Source organism: Musca autumnalis, unplaced genomic scaffold, assembly GCF_047663935.1.
Source record: "Musca autumnalis isolate F117 unplaced genomic scaffold, ASM4766393v1 scaffold_2, whole genome shotgun sequence".
NCBI classification, from domain to species: Eukaryota; Metazoa; Arthropoda; class Insecta; order Diptera; family Muscidae; genus Musca; species Musca autumnalis.
In genome coordinates, this window is record NW_027411755.1 from 117,934,707 (window position 1) to 117,959,747 (window position 25,041).

The 25,041-nt window shown below is 40.3% G+C and overlaps 2 protein-coding genes across 5 annotated transcripts in view; one reads left to right on the top strand and one right to left on the bottom strand.

Moving 5' to 3' along the window:
- BicD (Microtubule-associated protein Bicaudal D) overlaps window positions 1–25,041 on the top strand; it is a 90,129-nt gene that overhangs the window by 26,203 nt on the left and 38,885 nt on the right. The window lies entirely within an intron of this gene.
- Window positions 1,741–5,764, bottom strand: LOC141395031 (uncharacterized). Its single transcript, XM_073970396.1, has 3 exons — window positions 5,562–5,764; window positions 5,291–5,502; window positions 1,741–1,997 (listed from the first exon to the last, which is right to left on the bottom strand). The coding sequence occupies exons 1-3, from the start codon at window positions 5,600–5,602 to the stop codon at window positions 1,741–1,743; spliced, it is 510 nt and encodes a 169-aa protein (XP_073826497.1). The 5' UTR covers window positions 5,603–5,764.

The window sequence follows — 25,041 nt, forward strand, 5'->3', positions numbered from 1 at the left end:
TGCTGCGATATGACCGTTCAAACTGAAGAACCCGTTGTGTTTTGTGCATGATGAAATTATAAGGTGGCGTAAAACGGCCAGCTGATTGGTTTCAATCTGTCAAATATTTTGTTATTGTGAACAAATTGTATGAAAACGTAAACAAACATTTTGACATATTGAAGAATTTTCGGCCAAAATAGAGTTGTTGTTGTGCTACTTACGTGACCTGTTAAATAGATCTTGGTTTTGTGATTAGAGGCGCAACATTAAAATCGTTTATCTCTAAACGGCATTTTTGAAGTCGGTGCCAACAATAGCTTAAAAACGAATCGACCGATATTAAACAATTTTGCATAGTCCCAATTTACATTGGGCGAGTTTACTTGCGGCAATTGTCATTTTGTAGGAGAGAGAGGTGAGGCATATGGTAACCCTTTGCCTCTCAGCACCCTCTCTCACCTACAAACTGACAATTGCCGCAAGTAAACTCGCCTAATGTAAATTGGGACTTAGTTTACATACAAAACACAATACATTTTTAACTTTCAAATAAGCCTATAAACATTTTTCGATTTTCTGAAATTTACAAGTGGGAGTTACCCCTTAAAATAATCTTCAGAAAAATTAACTTAGTGCCAACCTTTAACCTGACTTGTTCGTGTTCTCTCAGAGTAATATCACATTTCCATAATTTTGGTTTACGAAATTACGATATTTCTCTCATGAAATTAAATTATTATTTATAAATCTCTCCTTCGCAACAACGCATTTTTTGTCTATCACAATCCGATTATGGAACATTTCCTTATTATGTTCTTCTAATTGTTGTTTTAGTACCATTTCCTGTCTGTGTAAATACTGCTCTTACCTAGTTCTATTATAGCGGCACTCTTGAATCCAGTAGTTTGGGAATAAATGATTATTGAAATTTCATTTAATTGCCTTTTCCATTTTCAAAAAGGATCATCCACATCATATAAAATAATTTTAATAAGATGCAATGGAATTTTGTTTTTCCTTTGTATGTGCAATCTTCTTTCGATGATGCTAGTGAAAACAAGTAAGAAAAGCGTTAAGTTCGGTCGGGCCGAACTTTTTATACCCTCCACCACAAATTTCAGGCATTTCGGTGGATTAATGTGGCCACAACCTTCAAAATACCGAAATTCGGAAGGTACCGTTCTATGGGGGCTATATGATGGAGTGGACCTATACCTACAAATTTCTGGGGGAAGTTTTATACGCCTAAAGAAGACTAAATACCAAATTTCGGCCATATCGGTGTGATAATGAGGCTAAAACGTTCAAAATATCGAAAATCGGGAGATATTGTTTTATAGGGGCTATATCAACACGTGGACCTATATAAACATTTTATGGTAGAAATGTTTCTTAGCCTCTGGAAACACAAAATAAAAAGTTACAACCGATTCTTTGGTCAAATGGATCTAATACATTCAAAATATATTAAAATGACGCGTACTTTATAAGGGGTCTTATGTGGGGACTATACCAAAACGTGGACCTATATAACCCAACTTTGGTAGGAATGTTTTCTGGCCTCTGAAGACACAAAACACCAAATTACAACCAATTCTGTGTTCAAATGGGTCTAATACATTCAAAATATATTAAAATGACGCGTACTTTATATGGGGCCTTATATGGGGGCTATAGGTTAGGTTAGGTTAGGTTTTAGGATGCGCAGCTGCTGTAGAAGGCAGCCACTCCACTCGGAGACCTTATGGTCCATTGTGATCATCCTGTTATGTTGTGATCGGATATTGTTGGTATTGTTGATGTAGTCTGTTGTTTGGTGGTTCTGCATGTGTTTCTGTGTGTGATGATGACCGTTAAAGTGTGGTGATGTGATGATGTGTGTGGTGATTTTTGCTGGTGTATATGTGATGTTGGTTGTGTAAGTGTGGTGATGATGGATATTGCATCTATGGATTTGATTGTTGTGATGTGATGGCGTGTGAGTGTGTGCTCGACTGGATACCAGTTTGTTGTTGCTGGATGGGGGAGGAAGAGGTAGGAGAGGAAGAGACGGGTGGGGGGGGGGGTATAGGAGAAGGATTAGGGATGGTAAAAGAAAGAAAAACAAAAGAGGTATATTAGTTATTAAATAGACTAACATGCAGTTAAGTTTGTCTGCCCCATAGCCATTTAAGACCTCTACAGTATGCAAGCAGGACTAATGGGTCGAAAGAAGAGAGGTAGGAGAGCGATTCAATCATGTATGCGCCGAAGAGTCTGTGTCTCCTGGCCGACAGTCTGGGGCACTGGCACAGTAAATGATCAATCGTCTCCGTCTCCTCTGCATCTTCACACAGCCTGCAATAATCACCGCTGCTAGCCTCCCATCTGCACGTCATTGATCTGATGTTGCAATGGCCAGTAATGACCCCCACAACAACCCTGATCTCTGACTTGCATAGTGAGAGGAGGGAATCAGTTCTACGTGCCGAGATCTCCGGCCAGATTGACTTAGCCACCCGACAACCAGGAGCGTCTAGCCAAGTTCTTTTGGATTTCTCAACGTGGAACCTTGTGAGTTTGTCAATGAAGTGACAAAGCGGGGGTCGCACTCCAACTTCCAGTTGTATATCGGTTGATTGCGAGCCTCGCCTTGCCAGTTCATCCACAATCTCATTTCCCACTACACCGCAGTGACCAGGTACCCAACAAAGTCTTACTGGCACTCTGCAGGCTTTCAGAGCAGTTCTACAGTCTCGAACGATCCTAGATTTAATAGTGAAAGATCCTAGAGCTTTTAGCGCAGCCTGGCTATCTACATATATGGTGACCGCCCTGTCTGCTAGGTCTGTCCCCCCCACTAGTGCCTCTAAGGCCTTCAATACTGCAAAGACTTCTGCCTGGAAAACACTACAGTTGTCGTTAAGTTTGTACGAGTACCTGAAGTTCAGTTCGTCTGAGTACACTCCAGCACCCGTGCCTTCTTCCATCTTAGACCCATCAGTGAAGATGGATAGGCTATCGGGTATTGGTCTGCACTGAACCCATGCGTCCCTATTGGGAATTAAGACGTCAGGTATATTGAAGTCAAGAGACGGAGAGATATAGTCAGTCTCTCCCCCTCTGTCACCAATCTCTACCTGACTAATATACCGCCGCAGAACAGATGCATGGCCAGCCAATGAGCAACGCCACATGTCAAGTTCCCTAAGCCTCAAAGCACACCTGGAGGCCTGATGCTGAGCCAAAATGTCCAAAGGTTGAACATTTAAAACAGCATTCAGCGCCATTTGAGGAGTGCTTTTAATAGCTCCAGTAATGAGAATTGACGCGGCACGTTGCACATTGGTTAGCTTTGAAAGATTTGTTTTTATACTAAGTGAGTGCCACCACACAAGACAACCATAGGTTAGAATGGGGCAAACCACAGTATTATACAACCAGTGTATAATGTGTGGTTTTAAGCCCCAGCTCTTTCCTATGGTGTTCTTACAGGAATATAGTGCAATTAAACCTCTTTTAGCTCTCTCCTCGGTGTTCCTTTTCCATAGAAGCCTATGGTCCAATACCACTCCAAGGTACTTAGCTTCAGTGGAGAGGTTTAGTTGCACCCCATCCAGAGTTGGTGGAACAAACTCAGCAGTATTCCTCTTTCTGGTGAATAGTACCAACTCTGTCTTCGCCGGATTCACACCAAGTCCATTTTGGTGGGCCCAGCGTGAGAGTTTTACTAAGGCACCTTGCATAAGGTCGGACAGCGTTGATAGAAATTTCCCGCTGATTAGAATAACTACATCATCAGCGTATGCGACTACTTTGGTTTTTAACCTGTCAAATTCTAAAAGTATCCCGTTCAGTACCAGAAGCCACAACAGGGGTGATAGGACTCCTCCCTGTGGTGTGCCCCTGGTGACCGACTTCTTAATTGAACTCTCTCCTAAATTTGAATTGATAATTCTACTCTCGAGCATTCTATCTATCCAATTGATTAGAATTGAGGGGACACCTAGTGATTCTAGAGCAGAGTGGATAGACTCAAGTTTCACGTTGTTAAACGCACCTTCTATGTCCAAGAAAGCAGCCAAAGTGAAGCTCGAGTCATCCATGTTCTTCTCTATATAACCCACGACCTCGTGTAACGCTGTGTCTGTCGATTTCCCTTTTACGTAGGCATGTTGTGAATTGCTTACAAGGTCATTATTTATATAAGATCTAATTTCCAAATCTAGTAGCCTTTCCAAAGTTTTAAGTAGAAAGGAGGAAAGACTTATCGGCCTATAGTCCTTTGGTAAGGTGTGACTAGGTTTCCCAGCTTTGGGGATGTAGATCACCGTCACCTCTTTCCATATCGCCGGTATGTGCGACAGCAGAATGCAAGCCCTAAAAATCTTCCTTAATATGGATATCAACACTCGAGGCGCGTTATGAAGCATCGCAGGGATGATACCGTCAGGTCCAGGGGATTTATAGGGTTGAAAAGTACTGATCGCCCAAGAGATTCTGGGACTACTTATTGCACCATCAACAAGATCACACTCTGCTGTGTTGAAGCTTCTGCTCGCATCTTCACTAGGTCGACACGTGCTAGCATCTTGACAGCCAGGAAAGTGTGTACTTGCCAACAGGTTTAGAGTCTCAAGAGCTGAGTTAGTCCAGGTGCCCTCGTTTCGCTTAATGCTTCCAATGGTTTTCGGGTCCTTTGAGATCACCTTGCGAAATCTTGCTGCTGCATTAACTCCCTCTATGGACTCACTAAAACTAACCCAAGAGTCTCTCTTTGCTTTCCTAACCTCGCTTTTGTACTTATTGAAAGATGCTCTATAGAGATCCCAATCAGTACTGAGTTTGGTCCTACTAGCTTTGTTATATGCCTTTCTACTGGTTTTCCTCAGATCGTGTAAATCTTTGTTCCACCAGACAGGCTGAGCTTTCCTACCAGGATACGTTAGTGGGCAGGACATCTCGTAGCAATCCATCAGAATCTTTGTGAGATTTTCCACCTGATTGTCAATTTCCCCTACTGTGCGAGGTTCTGGAACTTCACACAGCCTGGAAGTTGTAAGGGAATGGAAAAAGTCCCAGTTTGTTCTTCTCGGATTTCTATGAGGCGGTTGCCGCTTACTTCTATAAGAGACATGAAAGAGTATCGCTCTGTGGTCCGAAAAGGAGCACTCCTCCGATACTCTCCAGTCAGTTATAGAAGTATCTTCCATATTTGTAAGGGTTAGATCTATCACCTCCTCCCTTACCCTATTATGGAAAGTGGCGGTATTTCCCCTATTACATACTCGAAGATTATTAGTTAAAATAAAATCGAATACGGACTCACCCCTTGAGTTTGTATCGCTGCTACCCCAGTGGAAGTGATGAGCATTTGCATCACAGCCCACTATCAAGTTTGCCTTACTCATCGTCTCCTCCACTAGCTTCCGCAACAGTATACCGGGTGGGTTTGGTTCCTCGTACGGCATGTAGACTGAGGCCAGCACCAAGGCTCTTCCAGAGCCTACTTCTAACCTCACTACAGTCGTGTCACCATCACTGTAATTATAGAGTTGAATAAGGTTTAAACTTTTCTTCGCTACAATACAGCTTCTTACCTTCTCTCCATTTGATGCAGAGAATATAGAGTAGCGCCCATCGTTTAGTCCAGAAACCCTATTCTTATGAAGATAGGGCTCCTGGACCAAAGCGATGTCTACTTCGGTTTTTGTGAGGGAGAGGAGAAGTTCAGCAGCCGCAGCCCTGCAGTGGTGCAGATTGATCTGCACAACGCGGAGCTCTTGCTGCTGAGCTTCTCTACTGTGGCTTCGAGACTCGGAACCGAAGCCAGCCAGAGCCGAAGTACAGCTCTCCCTCACAATCCCTAATGTAGTCCGCACTTTCATTGTCCATGGTGAACTTCATCACCGCACCAGCTCCTTCTTTAGTGGAGTTGATAAACCTCCAGCTGGCAGTAGAGAGACCTCTGTTCTGCCTCTGGATCATCTTCAGCACCTCCGCAACCTCCTGATCCGGAGGTGGCACCCAGGCTGTGGCTGACGCTCTGCGAGGTATCTCGCTAGTAGGCACCGCGGCTAGCTTGCAACCTTCCCAGAGTGCGCCCGAGCCATCGACTGTTCGTATGAGATAATCTTTCGATTTCTCATCCTGACAGCCGATGACCTTGACACCTCTGATATAAGTTGCCTTGCCAAAGCCCGTCATACTTGCGTCCGCCTCGTCAGAGGTTATGGCCTTCCTCAGTAGACGTTCAACCAGCAACCAATGATCATCACTGATCCAACCTTCCGGATCAGACCTATCAATGATTGCTATTTGAACGTCTTTTGAGGCCAGCTTCCTCCGGGTCCTCGCTGGTTTTGATGTCCCGCCAGCAGATGACTGCTGGGGAGCCGGACTGGAGATTCCTTTGCAGGACTTCTCCTGTTCAACCCCAGTTGCCGTCTGCTGGGCGGTCACCTTAGCAAGAGTGGGAGGATGGTTGGTTTGATGTCGGTCCAGCAACCTCTTGGCTGTTGGCTGTGGGTCCTCCGAAGACCTGACCCGCTTTACGCATGACTGCTGCGGAGAGGTCTTTGGTCTACCACTGGCCTGCCTAGAGGTTGAAGGGCCGTCCGTCACACCAGCCATTCTACCAGTTGCGCCACCGGCGATCCTCACTCCTCCATCACTTAAGGAGCAGGGCTTCTTGGGATCCTTCGACGCCTCAGTTGCCTGTTTACCAGGCCTCTGCATCGTCGAGGTTCGCAAGAGGTCGCTGCTTCTATTTACCCCGACAGAAGAGGGGGCAGTCACCGACGAGGCAGATACATTCGGAGTCGCCTTGAGCATCTGCGTTGTCCCTGACTGACCCTTTTTCTGTTCCGACGGCAAGACGGTTGGTGCCTTTGAGGACAGCAGCCGTCTTGCTGTTTCCAGGGTCGAGGGCATCCTTCTGCCCGTCTCCGCCGCTGACACCATCGGTGTCTGCAAGGAGTCCGAACAGCCTGATACTCCCGGTTTGGGTAGGTTACCCGGAGCGACTGCACCCTTGGCAGCCGTTAGGCTGGAGGGGACAGCCGTTCCAGGTGTTGGAATTTGGTTGACCGGAACGTGGATCTTCTCCATATGAGGGTACCTACGCTCAAGTCTCCTCATAACTCGAAGCCTCACTCCGATTAAACGAAATTCGTCCTGACTTATGTCAGTGGCTTCCTTACCAACAAATTTGTTGCAGTACTTAGCGGCTCTTTTGTATTCGTGCCGATCCTTTTTCTCCTTGGCCTTCTCGCTCTTGTTGGTAGAGGTCGTGTTAGAGGGGGTCGCTTCCTCCATCACGGCTTCTTCCTCCATGGCGTCCTGCCTCGGAAGAAAAGGCTTATCGGTACCGACCGATGTAACATCCCGTAGAGGAGTTGGACCTGCTGTGGTAAGGTTCGAGGTCTCTCCTTGGACCGAGGAAGGCGCTTCCTGGGATGTCCGAGATGGAATCACAGTAACGTCCATCTCTTCATCCGACATGAGGGAGTCGTCTTCCCAGTTCCAAGGGGGGGGGCTCTCCTGGCTCAATCTGCAGGTCTCTCTCTGCTCTATGAGATCAAGCAATTCCCTGCTTTGGTTCAGAATGTCTTGACTTACTCTGTCCATCGTCAAGGTCGTCGGGGTCACGTCCCCACCCAGGGATTCTTGAGGTCCTAGAGTCGCATTTGGTAGTGCGGCATTGTCCGTGGTCATAGCTGGGGTCGATAACGAGGGAAGATTGGTTTGGGTTGTTTTTGTTTTGTTTAGTTCGGATTCATTCATAGGGGAACGTTTTACTGGGGGATTTGAGGACAGGTCATGGCATAGCCCTCCATTACCATGACTAGGGCGCTGGTTACTCGCTGAGGTGCCCAGGTATCACGCGAGGCTCCGTTCGAATACAGTTGGTACCCTAACTGCAAACCTTGAGAACACCGATGGGCACGAGGTCGCTTAACACCCCGGTGTTAGGGGATCTCACAATTACTTTGGTAGGAGATCACTACCAAATATGTGTCACTCAATCCGGAGATACACTTTGAATTCCAGTGCACTGAGTTGGAGCGTGACAGAGAGTGGATAACCTTTGGTCAATCACAGCCTCCCAGTTCAACACTACAAGAAGTTAAATGAGAAGATTGTGACGTCTAGCCCCCGCATCGCTTCAAGATTGTTATCCCCGGCGGGGGGCTATACCAAAACGTGGACCTATATAACCCAACTTTGGTAGGAATATTTTTTGGCCTCTGGAGACACAAAGTACCAAATTACAACCAATTCGGTGGTAAAATGGGCCAAATATCTTAAAAATTCTTTAAAACGACGACGCGTCACGCGTCATTTTGTATGGGGGCTATACGAAAGCGTGGACCTACATAGCCCGCTTTCAATACCAAAAGTCCTACGTAAATATAACATATTTTCCCAAAATTTCATCAACCTACGTCAATCCGTTCGGACGCTAGAGTGATTTCCACAGACGGACAGACGGACAGACGGACAGACAGACAGACGGATAGACGGACGGACATGGCTATATCGATGCAGAATTGCACGCTGATCAAGAATATATATACTTTGTGGGGTCTACAATGATTATTTCGAGTAGTTACAAACGTAGTGACAAACTTAATATACCCCCATCCTATGGTGGAGGGTATAAAAAACTTGAACTGAAGCCAAGACGAAAACTTTCAATCCAATACCAAAATAACAGATGGAGACAAGACACACTGCAGCCATGGAGCAAGACATGCAACCAAAAAATCATGCATGGAAATGTATGAAAATTCTTTTGAGAATTTTCAAATCCTTTGCAAATCTACTATCCCTTTTTTCGTTTGACTTCTTTATTTTGTGTTTTTTTATTTTCTTTTTGGCACATTCCTTGTGCTTCTTTTATGCATGTTCTAAGAGTTAAACGACAAATGTAGTGTTTATGTCCCAGCAATTGCTGTGTTTATGTTCCAAAATGTTGTACACAGGCAGCGAGGGAGCCACCAAATAGCTAGCTAGTTGCTGGGCAAATGATGATTATCATAGTCGTCATAGCCGCCCGCCCGCCACCATAACCTGCGATGTCCTAATAGTCATCTCATCATCATCTTTGGGATGCAACATTTTATAAAGTTTATTCTCCACTTTGATGGTCGTCTGTTCGTCTGTCTCTCTCTGGTTGTTGGTTATTTTCCAAAACAGTGATTGCAACTGTGAATAGCTCGTTAAATATGTTGCTTTTTGTTTTTGTTGTGTTTTGTGTGTTGTATGGTTGTTTGTTTATTTGTTTGTCTGCCCAACAGTCGTTTTGTGGAATGGTGCATTTTATTTGATGCTTTCCGTGGCGTTTATGCATTTTATAACACTCGTCAGTGATATTCCCTACGTTGTCATCATATGCCCGGATGCTTCCCACTGACAATTACAATTACAATTGCAATGGAAATTGTTATTAGCTTCAAAGTGATTTTTCTCCCTCTATCCCTCCTCTTCGACTTGCTCAGAATGTTGGAATTATATTTATGTCACAGCTTGATACATTTGTATAATGTTTGAACATTTTTTGAGGCCACCATGCTTGATATTTTGTGGGGATGTATGTAGAATTTTAAAGTAGAGATTGAATTAATGATTATCAATGGGTAGGCTTTGATTTATTTTAGAGAATTCAAGTTTAAATTGGAATTGAATCGTGTTAATATATTTGTGGTAAAGAGAAATCAAATCCATTTTAAGAATGGTAAGAGTGGTTTCTGAAAAGTCTACTTACCGCAGCATTAGCATAATTCGACTATTAGATTTTCCCTTCAACTTTAAGGTGGCTTTTCCAACTTTCGGCCGATTTTAGGGGTTTTATGGTACGAGTATGTCAACAAAGAGTGGTGGTGGTGCAAAAATCACAACACCAAAAGTGGTTTATTAATCGAAAATTGGACTCGTGTATAGGAATACAGGTAGAGTTTATTGTTGAAATGAATATGGAAAATACGTACAGATTCGTACGGATGCATGAATTGTTAAAACTTTCAACTCTTCCTGGACTTCCCGAATACTTAGACTGGGGAAAATACTTGGGCAAAGCGGAAATTCGGGTTTAGAAGTTACTTGAAAAATAAACATACAATGTTCCCCTAATAAAGGAATTATTTCAGCAGATCTGTTAAATAAATAAAAGTCTAAGTTGCTTTAATTCATTTTTTATTCGCGCCCTCTTCTTTATCATCTTAATAACACCCCTAACCCTTTTATGTATTTTTTATCACCATCAGAAAATTTCATCGATAATATCTACATTTCAATACTTATTGCCATTTGAGCCATAAAATTGTTATTAACTTTTCGTCGACGCATATTTACACGTTCTCCTGCAGACTATATTATGACTTATGGATTACGTGGTTATTGTTGTATCCTAATAACAGAGCGATATTAAATTTTATTGTGTCTCACACGAAATTCAATTTAGAAAACAAAAAAAAATGCTTAATGGACTTTATGCTGGAGACGAAGAAGAAATGTGGAAAATGAGCTATGTAATTTTGCACATGCATTTATTCTGCTCCCAGAGGATTTAATGATTAGTATTGGTCAAATATCCATTGTTTATTTACTTAGGTGGCCCTCCACAGAACATTTGTCCTATAAACCGAACTAAGAAAAAATTTCAAGACCTCTCTGTTTGTTGCTTTACTTTGCCAATTTGGATTATACGGTTATGTTCTGAGACACACTTCACCTCTCACTTCACGCCTCAAGCATTTTGTTCACCAAATTTACGCTTATTTTTCGAGTATTTTATGGATGGACTTTTTAAATACCCTAATGAATCTTAGCCCCAAGAAAGTAGCAAAAAATAGGACTAAATGGGGTGGATAAAATGCTTAAAAAGCGTGAAGTGAGAGGGGAAGTGTGTCTCAGAACATACGTCTTCCACTTATTTACTTCATCGAATGTACCGCTGATATGTGGCCCGTATTTATACGCCTTTCTACCTGGTTCAGCATCGCTCATTCTAATGACATGACCTAGCCAACGCAAACGTTGTATCTCGTTAAGTTTAACTATACTGATGACGTTGTATAAACGATATAGCTCGTGGTTCATACGACGACAATATTCACCGTCAACGCATATTGGCCTGTAGATAGGGTTTTAGGTTTTCCCCGTTTTTTTTCATTCCCGAGAAAAGGGAATCACAAAATCGACATTCCCGGGAATCCAGGATTTCCCGGGAAATTTTTTAAGATAAGAGGGTGGATCAATTTTTCCTTGATTTTTTCACATAGTTATATTAAGTACAACACCGGTTCCATCTAGTACCATTTGTTATAAGCCCAGCGCCAAATTTTCTGAGTGTTGCGTTCGGAAGAATAGTTCTGGAAAAATCCATTAAATGGGTTACGGATTGGCGTATGATCCATCATGTTCTCTGGATTTAGCCCACAGTCTCCATTGTCATCATTCAAAGCTAAAGAAGTCGTTCGATGGAAAGAAATGTAGCTCGAACAAATTATTGATCCGAAATTCATATTTTATGCACTGCGAAAATTCTGTTCTGGAAAAAAAGACTTAATGACGGAACTCCCTCAAAATTTGACTCTAGGACACATTTAGATACTAAATGGAACAGATATTATATTTCATATAACTACACCTTTTTCAGATGTAATTCGAAAGATTTTAGTTGTAATTCGTAACATTTTATTTATAATTCGAGAATTCTATTTGTAATTCGTAACATTCCATTTGTAATTCGAATTATTCCATTTGTAATTCGAATTATTCTATTTGTAATTCGAACCATTCTATTTGTAATTAGAATTATTCTATTTGAAATTCGAATCATTCCATTTGCAATTCGAATTATTCCATTTGTAATTCGAATTATTTCATTTGTAATTCGAATTATTCCATTTGTAATTCGAATTATTCCATTTGTAATTCGAATTATTTTATTTGAAATTACAAAGGAAATCATTCGAATTACAAATGGAATAATTCGAATTACAAACGGAATAATTCGAATTTCAAATGGAATAATTCGAATTACAAATGGAATAATTCGAATTGCAAATGGAATGATTCGAATTACAAATGGAATATTTCGAATTACAAATGGAATAATTCGAATTACAAATGGAATAATTCGAATTACAAATGGAATTCTCGAATTACAAATGAAATGTTACGAATTACAAATAGAATTCTCCAATTACAATTAAAATAATTCGAATTACATCTGAAAAAGGTGTACGCTGGAAGTTGAAAATGACACGGTGATCCCCACTCATATTTTCATATATAAACTGGATTTAATTTATTTCAAATTCTGTTGTCATTTCCCGATTCTGTAAAATCATTATCGGATTCCATTTCAATGGTATGAAAGAGATGAGCATAGGTTCTTAACTTATCAGTTATGATAATTGTATATTGATATTTCCCGATTTCCTGGGAAATCCCGTAGTCAAAATACCGATACAGAATTCCCGAGAATTCTCGGTGCGGGAATTCCCTACCCAAAATCGTAGCTGTAGATCATTTGAATAGTTTTTCTCTCAAACACACCAAACACTGCTTTATCTTCTTCCACAAGTACTCATGCTTCGGAACCATACATTAGCACGAGTTGTATCAGTGTTTTGTAAAGTGATATTTTTGTTTGACGAGATTTAAAACTGCTTAATTAAGCCAAAGTAGCATCTGTTGGCCAATACTTTTTTTCTTATTACACAACTGACGTTGTTTGTTGTTTTCATGGCGGTGCCAAGGCAGACGAATTATAGGAACTAATAGGTACTAAATTGTTCGGCGGTATTCTTGTATATTTTAACTGAGGAAAGGTTATCAGTTAATTTGAAAGTTTAGTGCTGTAGGAGGCTGCTTTATAATCGACAAAAATATGGTAGGTGTCGATCTACACCTCTTGGGTCGTTTTCAAGGATTTGCCGCAGTGTAAATATCTGGTGTATTTGCCAGAGCTAAATCCGCATTGTTATGGCCAAATTATTTCGTTGACCATAGGCTTTAGTCTTCACACAATATCTCTGACAGGTAATAGAGAGCAGACTTATGCCCCTATAGTTAGAGCAGACAGTCTTATCTCCTTTCTGGTGGACGGGACACTGGATGCGTTCTTCCTGCCGAATGGTCCTAATGTCCATTAAAGTGGTGTTTACACTAGCCATCAATGTCATATGATACGAATAAAAACATTCTACATCTACCCACACAGACAATGTGGAGACGTAATTTCATTGCATTTCTGTTGGTGTGGACTCAAAAAGTAAATGGCGTAAGGGAAATCCGCAATATTACACACAATAGCGACTGTATTCCGATGGAAAGTTCATGTCATACGACATTGATAGATAGTGTAAACTACCTCTAAGATAAATTTGAATTTAAAGAGTGGAGGAACAAACCACTTTAGTGCATAAACCGTATAAACCGCTAACATAGCGGTTTGTGTTTCTGCTAGATTGGTTTATATCTTCACTAGAGTTATTTGTGCCTCCGCTAGGTTGATTTGTGATTCCACTAGTTAAATTTGAATTTATCTTAATGGATATCAGCAACATCTGGCAGGAAGAACGCCTTTCTGACTGAATCTGAGCATATTGTGTCCCGTCCACAAGAAAGGAGATAAGACTTTGTGCTCTAACTATGGTACTGACTAGCTGATGCATAAACCTTATCAGCGCGTCGCATCCGGTTTTGAATAGCTCGGTTGGTAAGCCGCCATCGGGTTCTGCTGCCTTATTATTCTTCAGCCGGTTTATTGCTGTCTTTACCTCATCTTGGCCGGGCGATATACATTCAATACCATCTTCTGGGATTGGATCTGTGGTATCTTCATCGTCGTCTTCTTCTATTGGGTACCAACAGTTTGGGAAAAATGTCTTTCCATATTCTGAGCACACTATCTGTATTTGTTACCAAATTACCTTGCTCGTCTCTATAGGAGGATGTGCCCGTACCAAAGCCATCAGTTTGATGTTTCACTCTTTGGTAGTTTCTTCATTCTTGTACTTCATTCTGACTCCTGTACATTTTGAGTTTTTCACATTTCCGCTTTTCCTTCCTCTCTTTTTCCTGAGGAAAAGAACTTTCTCCACTCTCATTTTCTCCCGATACCTTTTGCCACAGTTGAAAATTTGATGTTGCCCAGCCGGGGAATCGAAACCACGACCTTCTGCGTACAAGGCGGGTGTGCATCCCATTGCACCACGGTGGCACCCTAGCGCAAATAAAGCTGTTGCAAAATTTAGCTTTCATCCAGCAAGTCTTTCATTCAGTGGGGTGAAACTGGAGACCAGATGTTTTAAACTCCGACCAACTACAAATTCGCAACCAAACTCATGCTTTATGTTGTGGAAGCTATAGTACAGTGCGTCACCTTTAGGTGTTGGTGTGACGGCTTTGCCAAACCATCGTATTTCCTGTATAGCAGTAATATCGGCCTTGTATTTTTCAAGTACATCTGCCAATGCATTTTCATAGCACGATGCTTTTTTGGAGTGATGGGTTACTAGCCCAACCCTAGTTTTTAACGTTCTTTTGGGTGAACGCGCGGCACATGTTAGATCCTACCTTTAACGGGTATTAAAGGCAGCTCCCCTGGTGCCACCATGGGGAGGTCTGTGCCCACTTGAGATTAAAGAGGAACCAATATAAGCCCTGGGCTTTGCCATGTTAAAGCCGGTCACGGCCGTTGCTTGGTATCTTTCATCCCCTTTGTCACCCTTTTGTAGTCTTCGATAGCTAATTTTAAATGTCGTAATAAAACCCTTCATACCCTTTACAGTTTAAAAGTGTCCCATATGTTATGTATATATCATTATTCAACGAGTAAATTATGCCTTGATGAACTTTTGAACTTATTACGACAAAAATTTAAAACTAAGGAGGACAACCAATCCTTTTTTCAGTATCTGAATATGAGGATTTTTGTTCACAGGAAATAAGAGTAGTATTTGGATTTTTGTGGTTTCTCCTCGTTTACGTTTTATAACTGCCTTAGAAAGAAAAGTTTTGAATACAAAAATTTACAAAAGTTTCACAGGTTGATGGCTGACTGGCTGGCCCACCCACATTAAGAACCATCAGGTGAAGGAGAACAAATAAAAAGTTTTAATTAACTTAAGTAAATATTAGGCCACAAAATGTGTAGTCTAAAAAGACACTTTTATAGCTGAGCGGTTGTTTGACCTACCAGAGCTGGGAGTTGTTATAATTTAATGGCAAATGAAAGAAGGGATGTTGAAATGATGTCTTCATGATTTCAATATGTAATTTAATTAATTTTAATGTTAATATTAATGAATTTTTGGTTTGCAATAATTTCATATCATATCACAGCATCCATCTCTGGCTTTTTTAGAAATGCTGAAATATAAATAATCACCTACCAACTCATGAATGCTAACCAAAGACAGACGACAACCCACAAACATTTCAAAATGCATTCTTTCTTTCTCTGTATGCGGTTTTCTCAACCCATAAATCCAACCCTCATTCTCTAGACGACTAAACTCTTTTGCCGCATAAACTTAACCCATCAACCGCCCTCCCCCCATTCATTGGCCGGAAGAAAGTGAAGGCAAAAGATAGAATTAAAACTGCAAACGTTTTAGGAAAAGTAGTTGACAAAGTAAATTGAATTTTCACTGACAAGTAAAGCAAAGCAACCAACCATCATCGTGATGATGGAAAAAGATTTCGAATTCAGATTGGGGTGACAAAGAGTAAAACCGAGAAGAAATATACAAAAAACCGAGGAGGTGATAAACTAAATCTATTTGGCCTATGTATGAGATTTTGATGTTGATATAAATAAATGGGAGATGGTTGTCATCATAACCACATTATTGAAATTCTCTCATGTGGAAAGCATCGGATAAATGAAATTTAAGTTTGCTGTCACTTTGTTACAATTTCTTTACACACAACTTACTTAAAAATAAATTTTTTTGCATAACCGAAATTTTAGTTTAACTTGCGATAATATCGCTTAGTTTTAGCAGGAACATAAACGTCAAGAGGACTTGAGAACGCACCAAAAATAATAAGTGGATATTTTTTGGCCTCTAAAATAAATAGTTAGTAATGAGTATATTTGTTGGAAACCGATGGTCTCCAAATGACAAATTGAAAAATATCGGATAGTAGCAAACACAGAAGGGATTCTGGGAAATCGCGCTGAACCCGTGAGGAAACGGGAGTCTATCCGATTAAATTACTCCTCTCTTCCAACCGATCGAAGTAAAATTGTGGAAATAATTGCATGAACCTCAGTGAGTAAAAACAAACATCAAGTCCGATCCACATTTGTTGTGCCCGAAAACTTCGGTCCCGACCATCTCAAACACTATATATGAAATCTGTTGATGGCGTTCCTAATGTGCCATCAGTTTGGAAGATAAAATTATCGGAACATTCGCATAGCATGATGACAACATTTTTGAGGCCCAAGGTAATCGGGAACATAAAGATCGTATCGGTGTTCGTAAGTGCTGTTAATTCAGAATCCCGAAAAAGGCATTACTTTGGAATTTGATAGTTTTATACTATTCGCAGTAAGCCCACAACTAAAGAGATCAATGGCGCAGCAATTTGTTGCTTCATCTTTTCCATATGAGCAACCAAATCCCAGTCAGCCAACATAGAGGATTTATACCAGCCCTCGGCGTAAAATACATACATATTTTGTAGTTGTGTTTGCTTCAAAATATAAACATTTGTTCAAGTTACCCAATATAAAATGTTTTCGTAGTTATTTAAATTACAAATAAATGTGTGTAAGTGTCTAATTTGAAAAACAAACGTTATCTTTTTTATAGTCGGTATGAAAATGTTTTCACACACTACTACAAAAGGGGCTCCCATCACCTTGGCCTGCTTTATACCAAGTATACTCCCGTCACTGTGCGTCAAGAAGTCATTCGTTTAATGCCCTTACGATTATTTTGAGGTCTTTCTCCATTTTATCTTCCCCACAACTTGCGATGATCTCCTTTGAATATCACAATCTTTTAACAGTTTACAGTAAGAGTTGTGCCAAATGAACTATATGGAACTATCTAGTTTACTACCCAGTTCCAATGGGCCACATCATTTGTATGAACAAACGGCGTACGTAATACCGCACGTTAGATTTTATGACGTACAGTGAACTAGGACTAGATTACCCAACTCTAGTTTACAGCAACGTAATAGATGTTCAATCGTGTCTATCACGTATTTATCTTCGCAAAGCATCACGTTGTTGTTCGTTCTCCTCTCTCTGGCTCTGGGTCTATCTTCAGTTCTAGGAATGTGACTGTTTCGATGGGATGTAACCACAGGTCTACTGGAGTTTGTTCTCTAGGTATGGCAGGGCAGCTGAAAAGGTGCAGTGTATCGTGCTGGTCAATTCCGTATGCTGGGCAGATGTTTTGCAAGGTATCATCAATCCTTGCCGTCTAGATAGCTTCATCATCCCGAACGTAGTTGAGCCAAAACTACTCTGGTTTGTCATGGCACCTGACGCTCCTCAGCTGTGATAGATGGGGAATTTACTTTACCACATTTACACGATAGTTGTTTATGGAATCTGCGACTGCATCCATGTGAATACTTTTTAAACCTGTCTGATAGGCTTGTTAATCTATGGATTCTCTCTTGTATCGCTGGACCTCTCTTTCTAGATCATGAAGATCTCTCCTTACTTACCTGGGTGGGGGGTCCTATCGACCATAAGGTGATTAGGATTGCTCTCACGGTAACACCCGATCAAGTACTGCAGCGAAAGCGTGCCATTCTGTTGTATTGACAAAATCTCTGTCTCCTCATGTATGTAGATGGTCGACATGAAGACATGAGGAGGCACCCTGTTGCAGTTCTAAAGTCGGCATTCTGACATGTTTGAATATTTTAGCATCGCGTTGCATGTATACTCGCGGCCACACTGACAGCGCATTGCTTACGACAGACCGACCTATAGCGTTATATGTGGTCAACACTGGTTTCTTCGCCTGCACCGCAAGTGCTAGAGACTTGAGTACCTTGTTCATACATCTCAGATTGTCGAAGATAAGGTTGGCATGCGCAGATAACGACATAACATGCTGTCGAATGTGATCCCTAGAATCTTGGTGTAGTTGGTGATCGGAAGTTTGCAATCTAGTTGGTTGTGGCCTCAACATCACACCGAAATGGATGAAATTTTGTGTTAAGTCTTCGGTGGGATTATAAAACTTTCCACCTGAAATTTGTCGGTATAGGTCCACGTCTTCATTTAGCCCCATAGAAAGGTACCTCCCGATTTTCGGTATTTTGAAGGTTGTGGCCTCAATATACAACCGAAATTACTGAAATTTAGCATTATTCTTTGTTGTGGGTATAAAACTTTCCACCTGAAATTTGTCGGTATAGGTCCACGTCTTCATTTAGCCCCCACAGAAAGGTACCTCCCGATTTTCGGTATTTTGAAGGTTGTGGCCTCAACATCACACTGAAATGGCTGAAATTTTGTATTTAGTCTTCGTTGGATATTATAAAACTTTCCACCTGAAATTTGTCGGTATAGGTCCAGGTCTTCATAAGGGGACTATATGAAGACGTGGACCTAGAACGGTACCTCCCAATTTTCGGTATTTTGAAGGTTGTGGCCTCAATATCCCAACGAAATGACTGAAATTTAGTATTTTGTCTTCGTTGGGGGTATAAAACTTTCCACCTGAAATTTGTCGGTATTTATTCCACGTCTTCATATAGCCCCATAGAACTGTACCTCCCGGTATTTTGAAGGTTGTGGCCTCAATATCCCTCCGAAATGGCTGAAATTCGGTATTAAGTCTTCCTTGGGGGTAAAAAACTTTCCACCTAAAATTCGTGGGTTTAGGTTCAGGCCTTTATATAGCCCACATGGAACGATACCTCCCGATTTTCGGGAGGTCATATGTTTCGATTGCAATTTAATTAGAAGCCAAAAATATACCCAGTCCCAAAATTTTACATGAATCGGACCAAAAATAGGGGTTGCATTAAATTCCGCTGCCTAATAATAACCGTTCAATCGCACCTTCTGATTTATCACAGTTATGTCCATAAATATAATAACAACTTTATTGTTCTCCTTATCGGGATAGAAAATTTAAGCGATTCATTCAAGAAATCTTATTTAAATATACTCTTGTATGCATTTCTGGACTGGATGCAAAAAAATGGGTTTGAAGCTCATATTGATCTTATTGCTGGACACACATTTACACACACCCACTCTTATGTAGTACTTTCCATCAGGATATCAATGTCCAACACGCTAACAATTCCAAAATGAGCATTGACCTTCCGAACCATCTCAAATCAAAAATTCTCTTTATGCAATTCATATTTTGTGTTACACAAGCTCAACACACATACATATGTATATGTAACGCTATACACACATATATGTATATGTACGTGTATGTAGGTTTGCCGCAAAGAATTCCATCATTCAGTACAGAGTAATCCCAAAAAGAAACAAAGTACGAAAAAAACTGAAAACATGGAGTCATAACTTTAAATGACACCTCACACACTCGCACACATACAAACGACCACTAAATGAAAAGTGATGCAGCCAGTTAACCACCAGTCGCTCTCAACTTTTACTTGGAATTTCAAAAGTGGACATAAACGTACGATATACAAAGGCTGGGTCCACAAGGATACCAAATGAGGCAGCTTAATGTTCCATGATAGGCACTGGCAGCAGTCACATGTCATTACAAAGTAGCAGACTATGAGGGAAGATAGGTGGTTATGTGGTGGACAGACGACAGATAAATTGTCAGAATAATACACTCAAAAAAAAGAAACTATTTTTATTTTAATTTTAATAATTGTTAAAAATAGTTTAAACGCTAATTTATGTCCTGTGAAAGATCAGTTGGAGGTTAATAGAAGTACATACAACCGACAACACTTTATTACACAAATATTTCCCACATATCATTGACGTATTTTCTTCAGTGTAGCGCAAAGATAAAGGCTAGGCTATGGCATTTACGGAGTATCATAATGAATGACACTGAGGTTTAAGAGGGAGGGATGGCGACGGGTGTGGCAATTGTTGGCTACGCTTTACTTGGGTGTGTCCCCTCCTTCTTCTCCCACCAACCCCAACAACTGTTATTACCGAAACTAAAGGACTAACCATCAAGACAATACACAAATGGGATAAGTTATGAGCCATCCAGCCATTCAGTCAGCTAGCCAGCCAGCCAAGTTTTCGGTTTGTTGTGGGGGGTGTTAAACAGAATTTAGGTGTTTTGGCAATGTAAAAAAAACGAATCCTGCACTCTCCCAGATTTGGGTGTGTTGAATGAAAGTTTACAGCGAGTGTAGAACAATGATGTTCCACCGCAATATGCCATGAATGAATGACTGTATAAATATATGAGCCAACTAAAACAAACACAGGCACACACACACACACACAATGGCACATCTGTTGGCACAGGCACCCACACAAAATACCAACTTCAAGCAACAAGGACAATAACAACGACAACAACAACATCAACGTTTATTACCAAATGAATAGAAAAACAGATTGTTTGTTGCTCTCGTTGTATGAAGAGATAGCATGCCCATGGTTTCAAGTCTAAGAGCAAGGAGCAAAAATATGCCTATTGGCAGGCCAGACCAGACATGTTGCTATAACATAATCCATCCTCTGCAATACAGAGTCAAGTGTTCATTCAGTTCCGTGTATTGCAGTACAAGTTTCTGAACATGAATGCGCTTCTCTCGACATGGTCGATTGGATGTCGAGCTGACAACTATGTGGGCTATTGTGGAAGTGGGTGTGCCTGTGCGTTTGTGTGTTGGTGATGGCGCCGGTGGCAGCATTGGTGCAACTTGTAGTGGCTTTAAGGTAACAAACATCATCATTTTGACATTTATTGTCATTTAACTTGAGCAATTTGCTACAATAGAAATGCAACAAAATAAAACAACAACAACAAAAAATTGTAACCGGAATTGCTTGCCTTGTTTCCGACGAACACGAAAAGCTCTGTAGCTAGCACTGGGTGTGTGTATCTGTGCTTTAGATGTGCAACACTTATCATTGCCAGGTTATGAACTTTTACCCAGAGATTTGCCAGAATAATGATTTCCATCGGTTGGTCCGTCGGTTGGTGATGATTTCACTTTGCCTCTCTCTATCTGTCTGTCCATTCAGAGCCTTTGCTCTGGTATTTCTGCCATTAATGAATGGAAACAGGATTATCATTCCGTTGGGGTTATAAAAAGTTAATTCCAATTAAAAGTTTGAAAAATGACCTTTTGACAGAAGAAACATTTTGAATAGGCAGAAAAAAAGTTATTATCTTGTGTTATTGTATTTGTGTGGGTATTTTGTTTTCATTCTCTCATTCGGTTAATGTAGTGGAACTGATGAATATTTAGCAGCAAAAAATGGAGGAACTTTTACAACTAATCAAGGGAAGTGGGAAAAGTTTAGAAAAATAGTATCTAGTTGGATGATATGTTTTAAACTCTATAATTAACCTGCTGATTTACACTTTTGTTATACATTTTTAGTGTTGGCAGTTATTTGGAGCCCACATTCATATAAGTGTACAAGCTTCCAAGCCGTAGACTGTAATCTTGTCTGTATAAGTTTGCCTATCTGGCCAAAGATAATTTTTAGTATTAACTTTTTATTAATTTCTCGTTAGAGTTTGTATGAATGATCGAAGATTTTTGCATATGAAAAAGGAAAGCCGAAGAGATCCCCACACAACCACCAAATTATGAGACCGGTTGCGCTGTTACTCAGCCAACAATTTTTTCCGATGGCTCTGATATCGGATTTTTTTCCGAGATTTCGTAACCTTTCTTTCCGATTATTTTCCGAGTGCTCTGCACAATCTCGGAAGGGAAATTTTGATTTGTTTTCTTTCCGATTAGTTTCCGAGTACTCTGCACATAATCTGAAAGTATTTTTGATCTGTGTATTTTTCTCGCGAGCAAAAATCCCGAACTCTGGTTGAGAGTTGATTGTATACAAACAACGCCAGCGGCAAGGGATATTTCTTTGCTTTGTGTGCATGCTGTACCTTGTTTTTTAGTTATTTCGCAGCAGTTAAGTGAGTAAGACGTAGCGGAACAAATTATTGTGTGTTTTAAAACAAATTAAAATTGGAAGTTTGCATACACATTTTGTAAAAAGCTGTTTATAATAACAAATATTGTTAATTCTATTTTAGATACGCCAAATAAAGAACAACATCGTGATGACACATGGAAACTTTATTAGGAAAAGTTGTGTTTTATAATTTTGCAAACACACAATATCAGCGGGCAGCAGCAACGAATACTATTAAATCCAACTTGTGAAGATGATGAAATAAAGAAACATCCGAACATTTTCCGAAATATAAATCACCGGAATTTTTTCCGATTTTCGGATAAAACCTTACGAAAATATTCAGATTTTTTTCCATATATCGGATAAAATATCCGATAATCTTCCGATTTTTTTCCGAATATCGGATCAAACATTCGATAATCTTCCGATTTTTTTCCGAATATCGGATCAAACATCCGATAATCTTCCGATTTTTTTCCGAATTTCGGATCAAACATTCGATAATCTTCCGATTTTTTTCCGAATATCGGATCAAACATCCGAGAATTTTCAGATTTTTTTCCGAATATCGGATCAAATATCCGATAATCTTCCGAATTTTTTCCGATTTTCGAATGTTCCTTCCGAGTTTTTTCCGAAATTGTGCAGATAATCGAAAATTCCCTTAAAATTTCCCTTTTTTTCATTCGAGTTTTTTTGCGAATTCCTTCAGAATTCGGAAAGAAACTCTAATATTCCCTCCGTTTTTTTTCCGTTAAAACTTTCCGAATTCGTGGGCACCTTCACACAATTTTGTTCCGATTTCTGAACGCATTCGACATCAGAATCGCATACTTGTGCAGAGTTTCGTTCCGAATTCGGAAAAAAATCGGAAAAAATTGTTAGCTGGGTAGTTACGCAGCACATCATATCGGCTGTGGAGTGACTTCTCTTGGAAATGATTCGAATCTTATACCTATACCGATTAGAGTTGTACAGTCTAGTTTATTTGAAAGATCTAGTTCAATAGCTCAGCTCTTTTAACTGAACTAGTTCAGTAATCTAGTTCATAGTTCACTATACAGTTCAATCATTCGGATCAGAATCGTTCACGAGCTCTTAATCGTTCTCTTGATGAAAACACATACATACATACATCAAATAGGAACAAACATTAGAATAGTATAATTAAACTACAAAAATATTACATTTAGGTTATTTATTCCAATCATAAAGAAAGATTAAGTTTAGAAAAAAACATCCTTCAAAAAAAAATGTAATTACAATTTCATTTAAGTGGCTGGCAAAAAAATCTTACGTTGTGTGTTTGTAGAAATTATCACTGTATGTATGTTTCTTTTTATTTTGTCCTTTTTTCTATCCAAAACAAGACACATTGAATGGGTAATGGATTCGATATATTGGGATACGATGTGTTTAAAATGCTCTTAAAATTTATTTTTATTACAATGGGGGATGACACTTCACACACTTCACATTGATCCAAAACATAAACAAAACTTATTACATTGCGAAGGCGTCACTTAGCACAGAGGACGGGGTCACTTTATGTGAATGACATGCTGAACTAGATTGTGAATCGTTCGTTCGTTGATCGTTCTTTGTGGATCTTTCGGTCGGCGCTCAGTGAGCTATTGAACTATAATGAACTATATCGACTGATCTAGTTCATACGCTCTTTTCAATGAATCGTTCAATTGAACTAGTTCGTTCATGAACTATACAACTCTTATACCGATGTTATAGTAATATTTTAACTGCGAAATATTGTAATTTACAGAATAAACTTTACATCGAACTTTGATTTTACAAATACTATGTTGATTAGTTGCACAACGGTAGAAATAAATATCATCCACTACCTTGAATTTAGTCCGGTCTGGCAGATCCACATTGCCAGTGGTCACATTGGCGATCCCGTTCCGTGGGGACAATATCAAAGTGTGGACCTACTTATATCGACAAATTTATGGAGGTTGCCGCCTTCAGGACAGATAAAGCGTCAAGCGTCAAAGCGTCAACGTCGGCTGTTTCGAAAGGATAATGCATATAAAGCCCTCAAATTTCCGAAAATCAGGTGGTATTGTTCTATGGGAGTGACGTAGGGGTGAAAGATACCAAGCAGCGACCCTGACCGGTTTTAAGATTGCAAAACCCAGGACTTATCTTGGTTCCCCTTTTATCTCAAGTGGACACTGTCCTCCCCGTGGTGTCACCTGAGGGGGTTGCCTTTAACATCCGTTAAAGGTAGTGAGCTAATATGTGCCACGCGTTCACCCATAGAAACGTTAAAAATTTGTGTTGGGCGTTGGACTAGTAACCCACCCCTCCAAAAAAGCATCGTACTATGAAGAAAATGAAAAACAAACCCCTCTAAAGTTGACGACCCCCGCAGACGTTTTAAGACCCATGATCTGCGAATCTGCACCTGGAATGCTCGCAATCTTTATAAACAAGGTGCAGTTTATGTATTGGCAGATGTATGTACATACATGAAAAGTGCAAGGCTGACATTACTACCATAAAGAATATACGACGGATTGGGAAAGGTGTCACAGCAACGCCTTTAGGTGACGCTGCCATGACATAAAGCATGAATTTGGTTGCGGATTTTAGTTGGTAGAAGGTTAAAACATCTGGTCTCCAGCTTCACCCCAGTGAATTAAAAACGTATTACAATACGGATAAAAGCAAAATTCTTCAACATCAGGTTTATTTGCGCTCATGCTCCACTGAAGGCATGGGCGAACAGACCAAAAATATATGTTACGAGCGCTTAGAAGAAACAAATTACAGTTGCCCTGCCCATGACATTAAAATTATTCTAGGCGATGTTAATGCCAAAATTGAAAGGGAGAATATGTTTGGCCCAACAGTCGGGAAATTCAGTCTCCACTGCAGAAAAAAATTTTAGGTACGGCTCTCCTTGACAACTAATCTATTTTGTCTCGTTT

What these genes read in the sequence shown, in the direction of transcription:
- LOC141395031 (XM_073970396.1), bottom strand. Translation starts at nt 5,602, where the DNA reads ATGGGCGCTACTCTATATTCTCTGCATCAAATGGAGAGAAG. An exon ending in CTGCATCAAATGGAGAGAAG is followed by an intron (nt 5,503 to 5,561) that starts GTAAGAAGCTGT and finishes CTATAATTACAG; the next exon opens with TGATGGTGACACGACTGTAG. An exon ending in CAGCGATACAAACTCAAGGG is followed by an intron (nt 1,998 to 5,290) that starts GTGAGTCCGTAT and finishes TCCCCCATCCAG; the next exon opens with CAACAACAAACTGGTATCCA.